This window comes from Propithecus coquereli, unplaced genomic scaffold, assembly GCF_000956105.1.
Source record: "Propithecus coquereli isolate 6110/MARCELLA unplaced genomic scaffold, Pcoq_1.0 Scaffold280, whole genome shotgun sequence".
Lineage (NCBI taxonomy): Eukaryota > Metazoa > Chordata > Mammalia > Primates > Indriidae > Propithecus > Propithecus coquereli.
The window spans coordinates 3,793,525-3,809,012 of record NW_012148397.1 but is presented as its reverse complement, the minus strand read 5'-3'; the positions used below and the strand labels follow the sequence as shown (position 1 = coordinate 3,809,012).

Here is a 15,488-nt window from a genome sequence, read left to right as displayed (position 1 = left end):
CCAAATGCAAAGAGGAGGCAAGGGTGGGGATGGGGACAGAGGTTTCCATCTTGATTGTGTGACAGGTACAGACGTGATCTTTACATGACTGGCTGCAAACTAACCATCATAATGCAAGGATGTAGTCTCAGAGAGAGAAACAGAGGCTGGGATGCCACCCTCTGACGTCTGACCTGATGGAGGAAGGTGTGAACTGTCTTGTGTGTGGTCCCACTCGGATACCCAGCGGCTCCCTCCAGGGTTGACAGCAGCTGGTGACGGGCTGGTGTCCTCAAGGGCAAGGTGGTGTCGTGTAGGCCTCCAGTGTGGACTCTGGGTCTGCTCTCTGCCTGCCACTTACCAGCTGTGTGGCCTAGTCCCTCTCTGAACAGTCCTCGTCCCTGGGGGGCTAACACAGGAACACCTCCCGCAGGGCTGTTCTGTCTCAGCATCCTTCCTCTGGCCCTGGGTCTCGGTCCTCCTCTGAGACGAAGCTACAGACAGCCCCTCCCTTTGCAGAGAGCCGTGAAGGTGAGCCGCGGCTCACTTGCAAAGCCCCTGGCACACAGCCTGGCCCGTCATGAGCTCCCGGTCAAGGGTGACAACTGTGCATGAGTGTAGGGACCTGTATGTCTCAAGTACCTGCTTAAACATGGCCAAGTGACACTTTGTAGTGCAAATGACTCTCGTCCCTGCTCTGAGCATGCAGGCTGCAGGGGCTCTGAGTGCCCTGGGGAGGCCCCTCTCCCTCGGCTCGGGTCCCAGCGGGGTGCTGCTGGCCCTGAGCGCCTCGGGGGTGCTGCCCACCCCCAGCACGGGGTAGCCTCCGCACACCCCCGAGGGCGGTTTGGGTTTGCACGGGGCCCGGCCGGGACGTGGATCTACCAACTGTGAACGCAGGTGGTGAGCGGTTTCCAAAGGTGAGTTGGTTGGAATTCTTAAAAATTGAGGTGAAATTCATAGAACTTAAAAGTAACCATTTTAAGGTATGCAATTCAGTGGCACTTAGTGTATTCACGGTGTCGTGCCATCACCTCTACCCAGTTCCAGACCTTCCCGTCACCCCAGAGGAAACCCCGTCCCCGCCCCGGAGACCGCTAATCTATGTCTGTGAATTGGCTCACTCTGGGCATTTCGTGTATATGAATCTCGTAACGCGCGGTCCCTCGGGATCTGGCTGCTTTCGCTAACGTCACGTTTCCAGGGCTCATCGTGTTGTCGCGTGTCAGCGTTCCATTCTGTCTTGTCACTGAATGGTGTTCCGTGGTATGCACGGGCCACGTGGGCCACGTTTTGTTTACCTGTGCATTGGCCGATGGGTATCTGGGTTGTTCCCACCTTTTGGCCACTGTGAATAGTGCTGTTATGAGTATCTGTGCAGAGCTACTTGTTGGAATGCCATTTTCGGTTCTTTTGGGCCCAGTATCTACCCAGAATGGAACTGCTGGGTCACATGGTAGTCCTGTCTTTGGCTTTTTGAGGAAGCTGACCGATTCCTCCCCACAAGCTGATGCCGTGCGGCGTGGTGGTTGGGCACAGGACTGGGGCACGTAGCTCTGGGTTTGAACCTAACCGGAACTACTTACTTGCTGTGTGACCTTTGGTGAGTTACTTACCCTCTCTGTGTCTCCATTTCCCCACTTGCTGAGCACAGGACGGCACAGCGAGCATTGAGGGAGGTGGTGCCTGCCAAGCGTTTTGCTCTGGAGTAGAAGTATTAAGTGGAAGCTCTTACCCCTTTGAGGACTGAAATTTGTTCTCTGAACCCATTCCCACCCACGCCGCGGAAGCTCCAAAGGCTCCAGGTGCTCGTGGGCTGCGATCAGCAGAGATGCCACAGAGTAGGGAGAACTTGGACAAGCAGGCGTGATGTGTGGAAGCAGCATGGCATGCTTAGCTAAACAGGGGTTCCTTGGTTGTACCCCAAAGAGCCTCAGCCCACTGAATATTGTTCTTAAAATAGCTGAGCAGGGCCAGGCGCCGTGGCTGATGCCTGTAATCCTAACATGCTGGGAGCCTGCAGCGGGAGGATCGCTTGAGCCGAGGAGTTGGAGGTTGCGGTGAGCTATGATGACACCACTGCATTCTACCCAGGGTGACAAAGGAGACTGTCTCAAAAAAAAAAAAAAAAAAAGTGCTGAGCTGATTGGAAAAGCACCAGCCTCAGGCAGGGCGGGGCAGCTCTCACGGTTGCTGACTATGCCAGCAGGAGCCGGTACGAAGCCCCCGATCCTTCAAAATAGGGGTCTTCTCCCCGCTTTACAGAGAAAACAGAGGCTCTGAGAGGCTGGCGCCAGGATGCTCAGCTTGGAGACACAGAGATGGGACGTGTGTCCCCGTCCCACTCTTGCTGCGAGCTCGTGTCATGTTCTGCTGGTCTGGCATGAACACTAGTGGCTGGCGTCAAACCCCACGGGAAGTGGCAGGACCCACAGGGGGAGGGTGGACCTGCCCTGGGAGCAGGGGCTGCAGGGCAGCCGGACACTGTGGGCAAGGACCTTGCGAGTGGCGATGACGGTGACTGCGTTTCACTGGCTGGCAGCTCCAGGTTTGGTGCAAAAGGTGGGCAGATGCTCGTTCTGGGTCCGGGCTCCCACCATGCCCCCGTCCTAGCCCCCGTCTGGGGGCTGGCCCAGTGCCTCCCCGCCACCCCACGCCGTGCCTATCCTGGCTTAGAAGGACCCACCACCCTCTCCTTTGAACTTGTGTGTGTGTCAGAGAAACAGAAGTTAGAGCTTCCAGAACAGCACCTACCCCATTATTTCAAGTTCAGAGTCTCGGCGTGTCTCCTGTCTTGTTGGAATAGCCGATTTACAGGTGTGCAGCGAAGGGTGAACCGTGCCCACGGACAGGTCTGGCCTTTGCCCTGGGAGGTCCCCTTGAGGCCCTTGGAATGTCCTGCCTGCTAAGAGTGCCTCTGTTTGCCTGTACGCCACTGTGCGGTTGTGCTAGTCATGTGACTTACGGTGGGTCGTGGAGCGGGGTGTCTGGAGGGGCCCAGGCTCAGGCAGCTGCGTGGGTGGCAGCCACGGCCGTGTGACTGAGCTCCACCAGACTCCGGACCCAGCGGCTCGGGGAGCTTCCCTGGCTGGCACTACTCCCGTGTGTTGTCACACGTCATTGCTGTCAGCATGATGTTGCTGGCAGCTCTGTACCTGGTCGCGCCTTAGTGATTGCAGCCCGTGTTCATTGGCTGTCACGAACTGTACCTGTGACTACTATGGTTTTGCTGGGTCCTTCTAGGGAGTTACTGAACCCGGGGGTGGTCTTGGAGACCCCTGACCTTTGCAGCAGGCAGCAGCCTGCATGTTGGAACACCCACCCCACTGCGCGGTCACCCTCCTCCAACTGAGACTTGGGGGACTCGGTTTCACAGCACGTGAGGGGGCCGTCCGGACAGATGCTGCCCAGGGTCCCCGGACACCGCCAGCCGGGATCTGCTAGAAAACGGGAAAGCAACAGCACACAGATGTTCCCAACCAGAGTTTATTTGGCACCTGTGCCCAGCAGAGGCCGGCTGCCTACGGCGGCACTGGTCACGGGGGCTCTACTGCCGCACCTGCGGGACTGGCCTAGGTTGGGTGCTACGGGGGGTCACGGCTCCTACCAGGTAGAGAAATGTCAACGAGGGGAGGACAGAGGTGGCCTCAGCCGTCAGAATACGAGGGAGGTGGCTGGGTGTGCGTGGCCACTCGCTGGGGGCAGAGGGGTTCCTCCTTCACTTCAAACAGCAGGGAAATACATTCGTGTTGAGAAGACAGCTCGTGTACCAAAGTTTCTAGAAAAGGGGACGTCCTTTACAAGGAGGGGGCGGACGCAGGCCTCGGGGAGGTGGTCAGTCTCGGCCCACTGTGCACCACACGGCTAGGGGGGAGAGGGGAAAGGTGTTAGAGGGCAGGACCCCTCCCTTACCCGCTGCTGCTCCCCACGAGCACACACCCTCAGTCGCGGGGGGCCTGTTCTGGGCAGTGCAAGGGCTGCCCCAGGGAGTGGCTTTGGGCCCCCGTGTGACACAAAGGTGGCTGCTGTGAAGGTAAAGTCAGTCTGGTGGGGAAGGTGGCTGGGGGACCCACACGAGGGGTGGACTGGAGGCACCTCGCTTTCTCCCTGGTCCGTTGTTCTGGGGCTGAAGGGCCACCTTACGGCTCTGGCCCCAGCCTTGCAGCTCTTCCTGCCCACGTGGCATTGACGGCAGGCGCTCACGTCTGCGCTGACCCCTGCCAGCTACTCAAGCAGAAGGGTCGAGGGAGACTCGGTGCTGGCACTGCCCAGCATGCTCCCCTGGCGCCTGTCAGAACCAGAGATCTGCAGTCCCGGGCCCTCGCTCCTACCTGGCACCGAGATCCTGGAGAGGGCCTCGGGCTGGCTCAGCGTGTCCACCTTGACGTGCCGGAACGCTTTGCACACGGGGCTCTGCAGGTGCCTGCAACCCCAGGAACGCGGGTGAGTCGCGGGGGCGGGCTGGGGGTGCCAGGGGAGGAGCTCTCGGTGGCTCCAGGTCTAATCCTAGCTCTGCCTGGGTGGGGAGAGAAGGCTGGGCCCAGGGAGGCTGCAGCCCTGAGGGAGAACAGCCTGTTCCCTTCCTCGCAGGGAGCGTCGGCCCAGGAAGGACCCTGAACTGGGGCCCGTGCTTGGCACACCCTGGGAGCAAGGACAGTCCTCAGTACGTGGGGGTGAAGCTGGCATCTGTCTTGGAGTGATGATACCGAAGCATGGACAGAGAAGAGACCTCAAGTCCTTCCCTGGGGCCACCCACTCCTCAGGCAGCCCCGGCCTGGCAGCAAACTGTGAGTGTGCAGCAGGGGGTGGGGACAGGGCTGACGTTCCTGCAAGCCTGGGAGGTCTGGAGGGCCGGGGTAGGGTCTGGCAAATGAACGCTCAGGGCCGGTGTGGGATGGCCTTGGCTTGAGCCCCGTGGTGGCCACCAGAGTTGATCTGCTGACCTCCCCACCACGCCCCTGGCAAACAGATGAGCCACTGATCATGCGTGTGCAGAGTTGCCTGGGACCTCCCTGGTAGGCCAAGGAGGACACGGTGCTTAAAGCACAGAAGAGGAACTCTGGGGAGATCAGGAGGGCTTCCTGTAGGAGGGCACTTGAGGCAGACCTCGAAGCTGGAATGGGTGAGGCTGGGGGTTTGGAGAGGGGACTTTGAGCCTTAGAAGAGCAGTTTTCACATATAAGAGTCCAACCTTGGTGTCAAATCCTGACACTTGGCGGCCTTGCCCAGGAACCTGCATGAGGAGCCCAGCTGAATGTGGGTGGGGTTGGGGGGGGGGTCTCACTACCCTGAGACCCCGCCTCCACCCGCACTGCGCACATGTGCGGAGCCTTCCTGGTGGGCTCCTTACCCAGCCCCCCCACCCCCCAGGAATACTTGGCGTCAAGGGAAGGGGCCACCTCCCCGCTCACCTCTTCCACTCCTCCTCTGTCTCCCAGAACTCGTAGATGACGAAGGTGCAGCCGTCCGACAGCCTCACGGCGGCAATGCTGAGGAGAGAGAGGCTGTGGACTGACGCGGGACCACCCCTGTCCCCTCAAGGGGGTGTCTGGACCGCAGAGGTACACAAAGCCGCCTTCAACCTGTCTCATCCCCACCCCACAGCCAGGCTCTGAGATAACCTCGGACGCCGGAAGCCTGACCCAGGCAGAAGCTGGGGCTGCCTCCGGCCCCGTGGAGGCCTCTGCGTTTCTGATCAGAACCACGCGGAGCCAGGGCCAGCCCGGCCACCTGCAGCAAAAGGCCTGGCCCCGTGGAGCGGCCAGTAACTGCCTGCTGAAGGAAATCGTAATGTACCAACATTAAAATGTTTCATGTTCATTTTAACAAATACTCCCTTTACAAACCAAGGCAGCATCTTTTCCCGCCAAGCTCTTTGTGATCATCTCGCTTAATCCTGAAAACAGTACGCGTCCCAGGCCTGGCTGGGGCCTTACCCTGGGAGGCACGTCCCACATCCCACAGCCTCTTGTACCGGGTGGAAGTGGGCCCTGCCCACCACCCCCGATCCTGGCACCAGCCGAGCCCCAGCTCTTGCCCAGCCGGCTCCGTGCCTCCCTGGGGAGCAGCTTGTTTTCAGGGGGAGGCTGGTCCCGCCCAGCCGTCCACCACCAGGCAGAGCTCCTGGCCCTGCCGCGCCACCCCGGGCTACTCACTGGAAGCAGTTCCTCGCTCCGGCCGTGCCCCGCAGGTACTGGCGCAGGGAGTCCAGGAACTCGCTCAGCTGCTCGGGGCACACGGCCATCTCCTGCCGGACCAGCTGCAGGTGCTGCCGGGCCAGGGCGCGAGTGAGCCCAAGGGCCAGGCCCCTCCTATCCCCCCGATACCTCCCTCAGGAGGGGACAGGGCACTTGGGCCAACCCCCCCTTTTCATTCTTACACATGAAAACTGGCTAAAAAAGGGGAGGAAAAAACAGCCCAACGCAGCAAGCAGCCCCCACCAATGGGGACTAGCAGACAAGGCTGTTGAATGAGGCATCCGGGTCCCCAAGACACGGCAAAACCAGCGACGCTGATGGAATCGGCATTTTGCCATCATGTCCTGCCGACCACGTTGTTCCAGGTCAAACATTTTTGGGGGAATGGCCCCTGAGCTGGGGCAGGGTCTGGGAGCCCGATGCTGGGGTGGCGTCTCCCTGCATGGTGGTCCTGGGCCGGGGGGCTAGTGTCAGGAACATCGACCGAACCGGATTTGAAAGTCCTGGCTCAGGCAGGGACGGGGAAGGGGACGGGGCCTCACCATGTTGGTGCCCTCGTCGTCCGAGAGGCGCTGCTGCAGGTCAAACCACAGTGCCTGAAACAAGGAGCACAAGTGAGGCTACAGAGGCCCCAGGACTCACCACGGTGACACTGTCGCACTTGGGGCCACCACACAGCTCCAGCCCCTCTGCCCCGAGGTGCTGGGTTCTCTGGGGTCCCAGGGCCAGGCCTGGGTCAGGCTCCATGCACTGTGCTGGCTCCGAGGGGACCCGGGAAGGCAGGGCTGGGAGACCAGCCCTAGGAAGTGGCAGAGAATCCCTCGGGCCCTGGCATGTGGGGTCACTGGGAAGCACAGAGGCCAAGCTGACCCACTGCAGAGGGCACAAAGGAGGCTCTAGGAGTGCTCCTGGGACGGGGAGGTCTCGGGAGAGGCAGCAACAGGACACAGGAGGCCTGAATCCAAGATGCTGGGTTTTGCCACAGCCCTGAAATTCCCCCATGAATTTACAACTTGTAAGCCCTGGCCCCTCCTCAACCTAACGGTCTGATTGGGGTGATCTGTTGTCTCCGGCCTTCCCCAGGCACCCCAGTAATCACCACCTCTGTGCCCATCCTTGTCCCTCCTCCACGAGGACAGACTGTGTCTGCCACAATCACAAGAGAGCACGTGTGAGACTAGCTGGTAAGGAAAACAAGGGGCAGGTGACCTGTGTAGTCACCACCTTCAAATTCTTCATGTTCAAACTGGGGGCCCTGGGGTGGCCGGTCCTCGTCACGGTTCTGACTTCTCTAGGACACGAGGTGTGAACGCCCCTAAGTTGTGAGGGTGCGCCTGGCCAGGACAAGTCTGTTTTCGTGGTTTTACAACCATGTTCCTGGGCTCCTGGAGGGCTGGGCTGGGGCTGGTTCCCTTTGGCTTCTCCCAGCCCGCAGAGCCGTAAGAGGATAAGGGTGGCATCCATATCTGCCCCATCCCTCCCCCAGCCTCCCTGCGAGCCCCTCCATCCTCCCAGCCCAGGCGGAGCCAGGCCCTGATTGGCCCCCGCTCACAGCCTGGACCAATCAGAGGCTGGCAAAGGGGGCCCCACCCCATCTCCAGGACGCCCAGGTGCTCCGTGGTTACCAGCCAGCCCGGTTGTTAGGGCGACCCGGGTGCTAAAAATAAGCTTCAAAGAGCTTCCCTCTGGAGGCGCCCACTGAGTTGTTATGACAACCGGGCCACAGGGTCCCCACAGAGCCCTCCCACAGCTGGCTTCAAGGTTGGGGGGTGACCCCACCTCGGCCTCGCCCCTGCAGGGGGGAATGCCCGCCTCCTCCTGCGGACTGTGCTCCAGGGCACAGGGGCTGTTCCTCCGTTGGGGGAGCCCCCTCGAATCCCTGAGAACCAACCCCCAAACCTGGCAAAATAGTAACACCATTTGTAAAAGGTATAAAAGAAATACAGAAAAGTAGAAGACATAAAACCACCCCAACCGTAGGGCTCTGTGATACCTGTGCCCTTGGTTTGGGTAGGTACATGGGTGTGGCATGGGCCTGGGTGTAGGTTCCGGTGGCAGCGTGTCTAATAATAATTGCTAACCTTACTGATATTAACTGCTAGCTGCACGGGGCTCTGTGCTGAGCCATCAAGACATTGTTCATTTCGTCCTAGCAGCAAAGGAGGAATCTGAGGCTCAGAGAAGGCAGGGCACTGTCCCAAGGCCACACAGCCCGAATTCCAATAGTGACAGTCTGATGCCTGAGAAAGCCCTAAGGCAAACTTTTTTCTCTCTTCCACCAAGTGGTCACACTGAGTACCTTTCCAAGGCGTGAAACACTGACCACGTGATTCTGCTGGGGCTGTGTCATTTTCTGTCATCAGTACACCTGCCACACTGCATTTAACAGACTTCCTACCGCTGGTCATTCCCTCGTTTCCACGTGCTCCTGCGTCACCACGTCCCTCACGCATCCCGAAACTGCCTCCTGGCGACCACCTGCTCAGGCCACCCGCCTTAGGGCAAAGCCTCCTTGGGACCGCTGGCCCTGTGCAGCACGGGGCCCTGCCGGCTGCTCTCTGCCCCTGGAGCTGTCCCTCCTGCCTGCCCACCTGGCCCTGCGACAGCCCCGTCAGTCCCAGGGTTTGCCGCAGTCCTGTGCTCTGTACCGTCACACGCCACCTCGGTGTTGCCTCCTCCACGCCAGGTCCCTGACCCCTCTGCAGCCCTGACTTCCGTCCTGAGCTCCAGGCCTAACCCTGCACTTCCCGGGGGCCAGGAGGAGAGGAGGGAGCGAGGCGGGGTGCGGCGGGGCTCACCTTGTTCTCCAGCCTGCCAATCAGCTCTGCCAGCCGGCTGATCTGGGCTTCCAGGCCCTCCTCCCGTGAGTCCTGGGTGACTGGGAAACAGAAACAGACCATGAGGTGGGCAGGGCCCGGCCCGTGGGGAGGAGGGGCTCCCCCAACCCCCACCCCCACCAGGGGCCCCAAACGTGCCCCTGCCTCCGAGTCCCAGTCCCCATCAGGGGACTCCTCACGACCCCCTGCCAATGTCACCCCCACCCCGGGCCACCGCTCTCACCAGACGGAAGGCTCTTCCCCTGTTCCGTGGCCATGAGCTTGTGGTTGGCGGCGTAGGGGGGAGCGGGGCTTCCATACCAGGTCTCCGCCGCGCCGTGGCTGGGTTTGCTGTGGTTCTGCCTGCCGTTTGAGTTGGGGAAACAGAGACACGGCAGCAGTTGCAGGGCCCTGACCACTTTCAGCAGCTTTGACAGGCGTTTATTAAGCACCGATTGTGGGCTCAAATGTGGAACCCCGCCCCTGAGAGGTGGGCACTACAGCCTTTGTCTTTACAGAGGAGGAAACAAGGCCATAAAGCGGGGACTGGGCCTGCAAGGAGCTGGGCTTTGAACTCAGCTTCCTCCTAGGACCCCACGGCCCAGACCCTGCTCCCGAGACTGAGTTCTAGGGCTGGCAAGGCTGAGCCGGGCGCCGTTCCCGCCCCCTTGGCTCACTGCTGCCCCAGGCGCCTGCCCGGGCTGTGGCGATACCCACTCTCCCTCCCTCCCTGCCTCAGGAGAAGCCAGTCTGGTGTTTGGTGTCCTCTGGGGTGGGGGACCCGAGTTTACAGGACCCCCCTACATGCACACACGGGGCAATATTAGCAAGACAGAGAACTGTGGTCCTGACCTGGGCCTTCCCCTGCACGCCCTGCCAGGCACAGCTCGCCAGACAGCCACACACACTGCCATGCCAAATGCTACGCCTGGCAAACAGTAGGGACTCAACACGTGCTCAGTGAATGACCAAACCCTCACATGCAAAGAGACGCTGGCAAACTCCCTGCAGACACACACAGAAACAGACACACACAGACACACACACACGCAGGCCCCTGCAGCCCTCTGTCTTTGAGCATCGCTGCCTTAGTGTGTTCTGGAATTTGTCTCCTATGAGCCCTGGAAGCTCCGCAAGTCTCTCCCCTGCGCAGAGGGAGCGAACCCAACTCCAAGTCTCTCCCCTGCGCAGAGGGAGCGAACCCAACTCCCCCGAGGGTAGGGGAAAGGCTGGCAGAGTCTTTGAGGTGTCAGTGGCAGCGTCTCTACAAACCAGCAGCAAATTAAATGTGTCCCTCAGACCATGAAGGGCTGCTCGTGGGGGCCGGGTGGCAGGGTCGGAGCCGGCAGCTTGTGCCTGGAACACACCGTCCCTGGAGGCTGCTCCGGGGCCAGGAGACGGGATGGGTCTCAGGGACCCGTGGCCGGGAGCCGAAATAGCTAAGATCTGGGGAGGTTTGTGTGGAGCAGATGTATCTCCCCAGAACGACGTGCCACCCCCTCCACCAACGTCCCAAGGTAAGGGCGCACGTGGGGGCAGGCAGGTGTGACCCCTGACGTGGACAGAGCCGGCACGGCGCGGAGAGAGAGCTGTGAACTTGGGCAGTGACACTATGCGTTCCGCGGCAGGATAAAAACGGCAAGGTTTTGACCAAGACAGGAACAAAAAACAAAGGAGTCTAAGCATCAGCTGGGGACCCTCAGAGTCACGGACCGATGACAGATGCAGAGTCCTGGGCTCTGTTACCGGGGTGTCTGACCAGTGGGTCTAGCTGGGGCCCAGGAATCTGCATCTTAAATTTCCCAGGTGTTTGGTTGCAGGTGCTCAGAACAAACCCACCTGGGGAACAAAGTGTTCTGGAACGACCTTCACCATCACATCTGATGGGGACCAGCTCCTCGCCAACGAAAAACACAGGCTCAAACCCCCAGCCCACCGCAGCCCAACGTCCCGGCCCTGATGTCCCTCGGCCTGGGGCGTTCAAGGCTCAGCAGAACCTGGGCACGTTCTCTCTGCTTCTTCTCTGTGCCAGGCACGTCCGCTGTCTGGGAAGAGCTGGGCAGAGAGAGGGTGTCTCAACCTGGGACAGCAAACGGGAGGGGTTGTGGCCCCCAGGGGCTGGTGGTGCTGAGCGGAAGTGGAGAACTACTCCCCCCAAATCCCAGGTTGCGGCCTCAACGCAGCACCCGCCGCCCAAGAGGAGGGGACCCCAGGTGCTTTTCCCTGGCTCAGAGGACACAAACAAGGCCTCACGTAACACAGTGTTGAGAGAACATCGCTGCGCTGTCACGTCTCTCTCAATCCTCCCGAGGAGGTCTCACCGCGGCACTGCCCGTCTCCAACGCCTCAGCCTCTCCTTTCAACGGAGGCAGCCACGCGCAGGAGCCGAGCTGGCCGTGGGCAGCAATGGGTGCTTATCTTTACGCTTCCTTCATTTACGGCGTGTGATAATTTTCCAATTATTGCAGCCATATACCGTTCCCTACATTTATCTCCAGCTTTAGAAAGTGCACCAAACGATAGACTACGAGCACATGGGTACGCGGCAAAGCGCACTGGAGTCCGGGAAGCAGCGTCTTAACCGTACGTGCGGCGTGTACGTACACCAGGCGTCTTCCGAGCACACGCTGTCTCATCCGATCCCCGCAGTGACCGAGGGACAGTATATAGTTGTCCCCATACTACAGCTGGAGCAACGGGGGCAGAGAGGGAGGTGCGACCAACTTGCCGAAGGTCCCCCAGCTCTTAGGTACACGGACCCCCCACCAAGCAGCAGGCCGTGTGTGCACGTGCCCCGCACACCCCCACGTGCCCCGCGGGGTCTCGCCCACGCACCGGATCTGGCTGGTCTGCTCCTCGATGGCCTCCACCGCGCTCTCCACGGAGCTCAGCAGCGACTGGATTTGGGTGGCCGTCTCCTTCAGGAGGAACCGGGTCACAAACTGGTCCACGTTGCTCCCGCCCTCGTACACCTGTGGAGGGCAGGGAAGGGACACGGAGGGGGATGGGAGGGAGGCTGGATGTGGCGTCTAGCACAGGAGCTGGGGGAGCAACTGGGGTCGGCGAATTTGCTTGCTGTGGGAAGGGGGACCCCGCCACTTCCTGCATGTTGGAGGCAGCAGATTCAGAGACCAAGGTTTGAACCCTGGCCTCGCCACTTACTAGCTCTGTGGCTCTGAGCGTAACTGGGTCACTGTAGTATCTTACAAGGCAGCAGTGAAGATTAACCTATATAGAACGCTTGGCACGGTGCCTGTCACATAGCAAATGCTCAAATAGTAGCTCCTGTGACAAGGACGGTGGTGGTGGTGGCAATGATTGGTGGTGGCATTCTCGTTGCTGTGACAGGGATAAGGTATTGGGGACCACTGCCTCTGCCTCCTTCCTCCTCCTCCAGGGAGGACTCTCTGGGCTCCTGTGTCTTCCTGCTGCCACTCAGAGAAACAACAGAACAGAATCAAAAACGGCCGACAGAGGCTCCCACGGAAGGTACCTGGGACTCAGAAATCAAGAAGCGGGGGTGAGAGAGGAGTGGGGCGGGGGAACAGAGGGACTTGGCGGATGCCACAAGGAGGAGAACTCTGAGGAAAAGACAAAAAAGAGGGTTTTCTAAGAGTTTTGCTCTGTGGTGTGGGACAGAATGTCCCCCTTTGTCATGAGACTTCAGCAAAGACATTTCTCAGGGCTTCTGCAGCCACTGGAGAGTCTCTGGGCTGCCTCACAGCGGAAGGGAGAAGGCTCTGGCTTCACTACGTCACTCAAGGATGAGACGACAGAAATGACGCCGTGTTGGGGGGATTCTGGGTCTCCCAAAACCCCTGGCTGCTCTCCCGGCCGCCTCTGCCGAGACCCCACCTTCCTGAGCCACTTGCCCTGGGCATCTTTGGAATTCTGCCCAGCCCCTGGCAAGGCAAGAGAAAACAGGGCTCTCTCAAGGAAAGCAAATTAAACCATCCATCACTCTGACTGGGAATTAATTAGCAATAATTGCACAACGGGAGACATGGCTGAGAGACAGCCGGGGCAGTGCGGGCGGGGCGCAGGGGACCGCAGAGCAGGCGGGGAGGTGGATGTCCTCTGGCAGCCAGACCAGGGCCCGCTGGACAGCCCCTGCGGGAGGAAGAATTTGTGGCTGAAAGAGTATCAGGTTCTGGCAGCCTGATGGATGGCAACAGCCCGTTATCCTTCTGAGCAGACAGCTGAGACCACACATGATCCCGTGATCGATGCACTCCAGACAAACGAATGGCTAAAAGTGAACAAGAAGACATAACCCGATAAAAAATTTAAACACGAAGAAAAAGGCTTTTAGAAGCGGATCAAGCAGAAAAACGAGCTGAAGTGTGTTAAAAGCATCCAGACCAGCGCCTGAGGACGTCTGGATCAATTAATGTTACTGGTTAGTTGAATTTCAAAGACGACAAGTTCTCTTCAAAGGGGTAAGAGTGAAGCTTTATACAGATTTCTCCTCCGCCGTGCTCACTGCCGCAGCCCAGATTCCAGACGGAGGGTCACATCTAGAAATTGTGCATCCAGCGGACAAGCTACTCATTTGCAGAACAGGGAAATATTCAGAAATCTGTACATCTCTGAAATGTTACCAGACGGGTACCTTTTCTACAAAGAATGCTTAAGAATTTCTCCTAAATCATCTAGGCTTGAATTCGAGAAAGAATTCTCGAATAGGGAAGTTATACATAGTAGTAACGGTGATCACTCAACTTCAGCATGAAGGTTCTAGATGTCAGGAAATCAGAACATTAACCATTAACAGTTTGATTTTAACTCTATTGGCTTAACTCAATAAAGTACAGAAAAAATAGCCAAAAATCTTAAAAATTCCTTGTATCTTCAATGGGAATAGAAAGTGTTTTTTATTAGCTAAGTATAAAAATCAGATTAATCAGAATGTAAACGATGTATTTTTTAAGTCATTAGTGAAATGAAAACTAGGATTTTTTTTTACCTTCTAAATCACAATTAATGATATAAACAGAGCAGCCCATCACAAGGTAAAATGTAAAAGAGATGAAGCAAACATAAAAAACGGGAATAAAACATCCGTAACAGCAGTCAGACCAGACAGAACAATCATAATTAAAAAGGTAGCCTAAATTCTCCCATGTCAGGAGACACAGTCCCAGAGTTGATTAAACAAGATCCAGCCAGAAGCTCACCTAGACCGGACAGCACCGAGGATTGACCAAGGAAAGCCTGGGCAAAGATACTGTAACCAATTTTGATCAAATGAACAGGACCAGATACAGTATCACTATCCAGGTAGAATTTAAATGAGAAAGTACTACATAAACAAAAAAGGTAAGAATACAATGGCAAAAGACATAATGTAGAACAAGGACACGACATTATTAAATTTTCATACACTGGGAGGGGACACTGCCATCAACACAGCTATGGAGACCTGCATGGATACAGCCACTTTATAAAGCAATTTTACGAATATCAAGAGCCTTATTTAAACTGCTTGTATTCTTTAACCCGGCAATTCCCCAACTCTGATAATCTATCCCTAAGAAATAGTGCAAAACGTGTTCAAATATGTGTGCCCCAGGGTATTAAGTACAGCATTACTCACAATAGTAAAAAAAAATAATCTAACATGCACAATAAAGGAAAAATAAATTTAAATAAAAATATTTAAAATGATGCCTTTGAACAGTTTTAACATGGGAAAAGTGTTAAGATATTAGGTAAAAAAGCAGGAAATTGTTATACACAGATAACTATTAAGGAAATACACATGGAAAAAAGCACGAAGGTAATAAACTGTTAACGGTGGTTAGGGACAGTGGGAATTAGAAGTGATTTGAAATTTTCTCTATACTTTATTTCCTACATTTTGCATATTAAATATGTACCATCTCCATAAAAAGATAACAAAAGTCTATATGCAAACAACATGGCTAAAAATATAGAAAGGAGAAACATGAGAAATACAGAGATTAAATGAAAACACAGTTTGGTGAGAGAAATGAGCTCACCAGTGTCTCGTAGGACAGGTAAGTTAGTTAATAAATAGGGACACAAAGGCTGTGTCAGGAAAAATAGTGACGGTCTTTGAAATGGGCAGGAAAATTCTTGGGTATTTTACCTGGTAAACTTCTCTGCATTGCTAAGTCTTTCCTTATTTTGGAACTACTTTTAAAACTCTAATAAGATGCAGAAAATTTATAATAATGCAAATAAGTCTCTTCCACAGAAACGCACTTGAGTTTGCCCGGCAGCACGCAGCTGGCCGCGGCCCCGTGTAGTGGCCAGGTTTGCGTGTGTTCACAAGTTTATTTCAGAATTCCCAGCTGCCTGTACATACGTGCACGTGTTCCCCAAATTCCACTTTGAGCTAGTTGTGACACGTTACTGGTTTTCACAATAACGAGTTAAAGAAAATTTTTGATGTGCATATTTTAAGACCTGTAGAAGAGACATGATTTAACCTTTTTAAAAAACTGTCTTTTAACAGCACATTTCATAACAA

The 15,488-nt window shown here is 56.6% G+C and overlaps 1 protein-coding gene across 1 annotated transcript in view; it reads right to left on the bottom strand.

Annotated features, from left to right (window-relative positions):
- Nucleotides 1-3,685: 3,685 nt before the first annotated feature.
- The window catches only part of NECAB2 (N-terminal EF-hand calcium binding protein 2), a 23,031-nt gene continuing 11,228 nt past the window's right edge, over nucleotides 3,686-15,488 (bottom strand). Inside the window, exons 5-12 of the mRNA XM_012648217.1 lie at nucleotides 11,828-11,964; nucleotides 9,237-9,355; nucleotides 8,975-9,054; nucleotides 6,719-6,772; nucleotides 6,135-6,247; nucleotides 5,391-5,468; nucleotides 4,311-4,402; nucleotides 3,686-3,843 (exon numbers count right to left, since the gene is read on the bottom strand). Of these exons, the coding sequence (XP_012503671.1) occupies nucleotides 3,815-3,843; nucleotides 4,311-4,402; nucleotides 5,391-5,468; nucleotides 6,135-6,247; nucleotides 6,719-6,772; nucleotides 8,975-9,054; nucleotides 9,237-9,355; nucleotides 11,828-11,964 (702 nt within the window). The 3' untranslated portion in view covers nucleotides 3,686-3,814. The remainder of the gene's footprint in view (nucleotides 3,844-4,310; nucleotides 4,403-5,390; nucleotides 5,469-6,134; nucleotides 6,248-6,718; nucleotides 6,773-8,974; nucleotides 9,055-9,236; nucleotides 9,356-11,827; nucleotides 11,965-15,488) is intronic.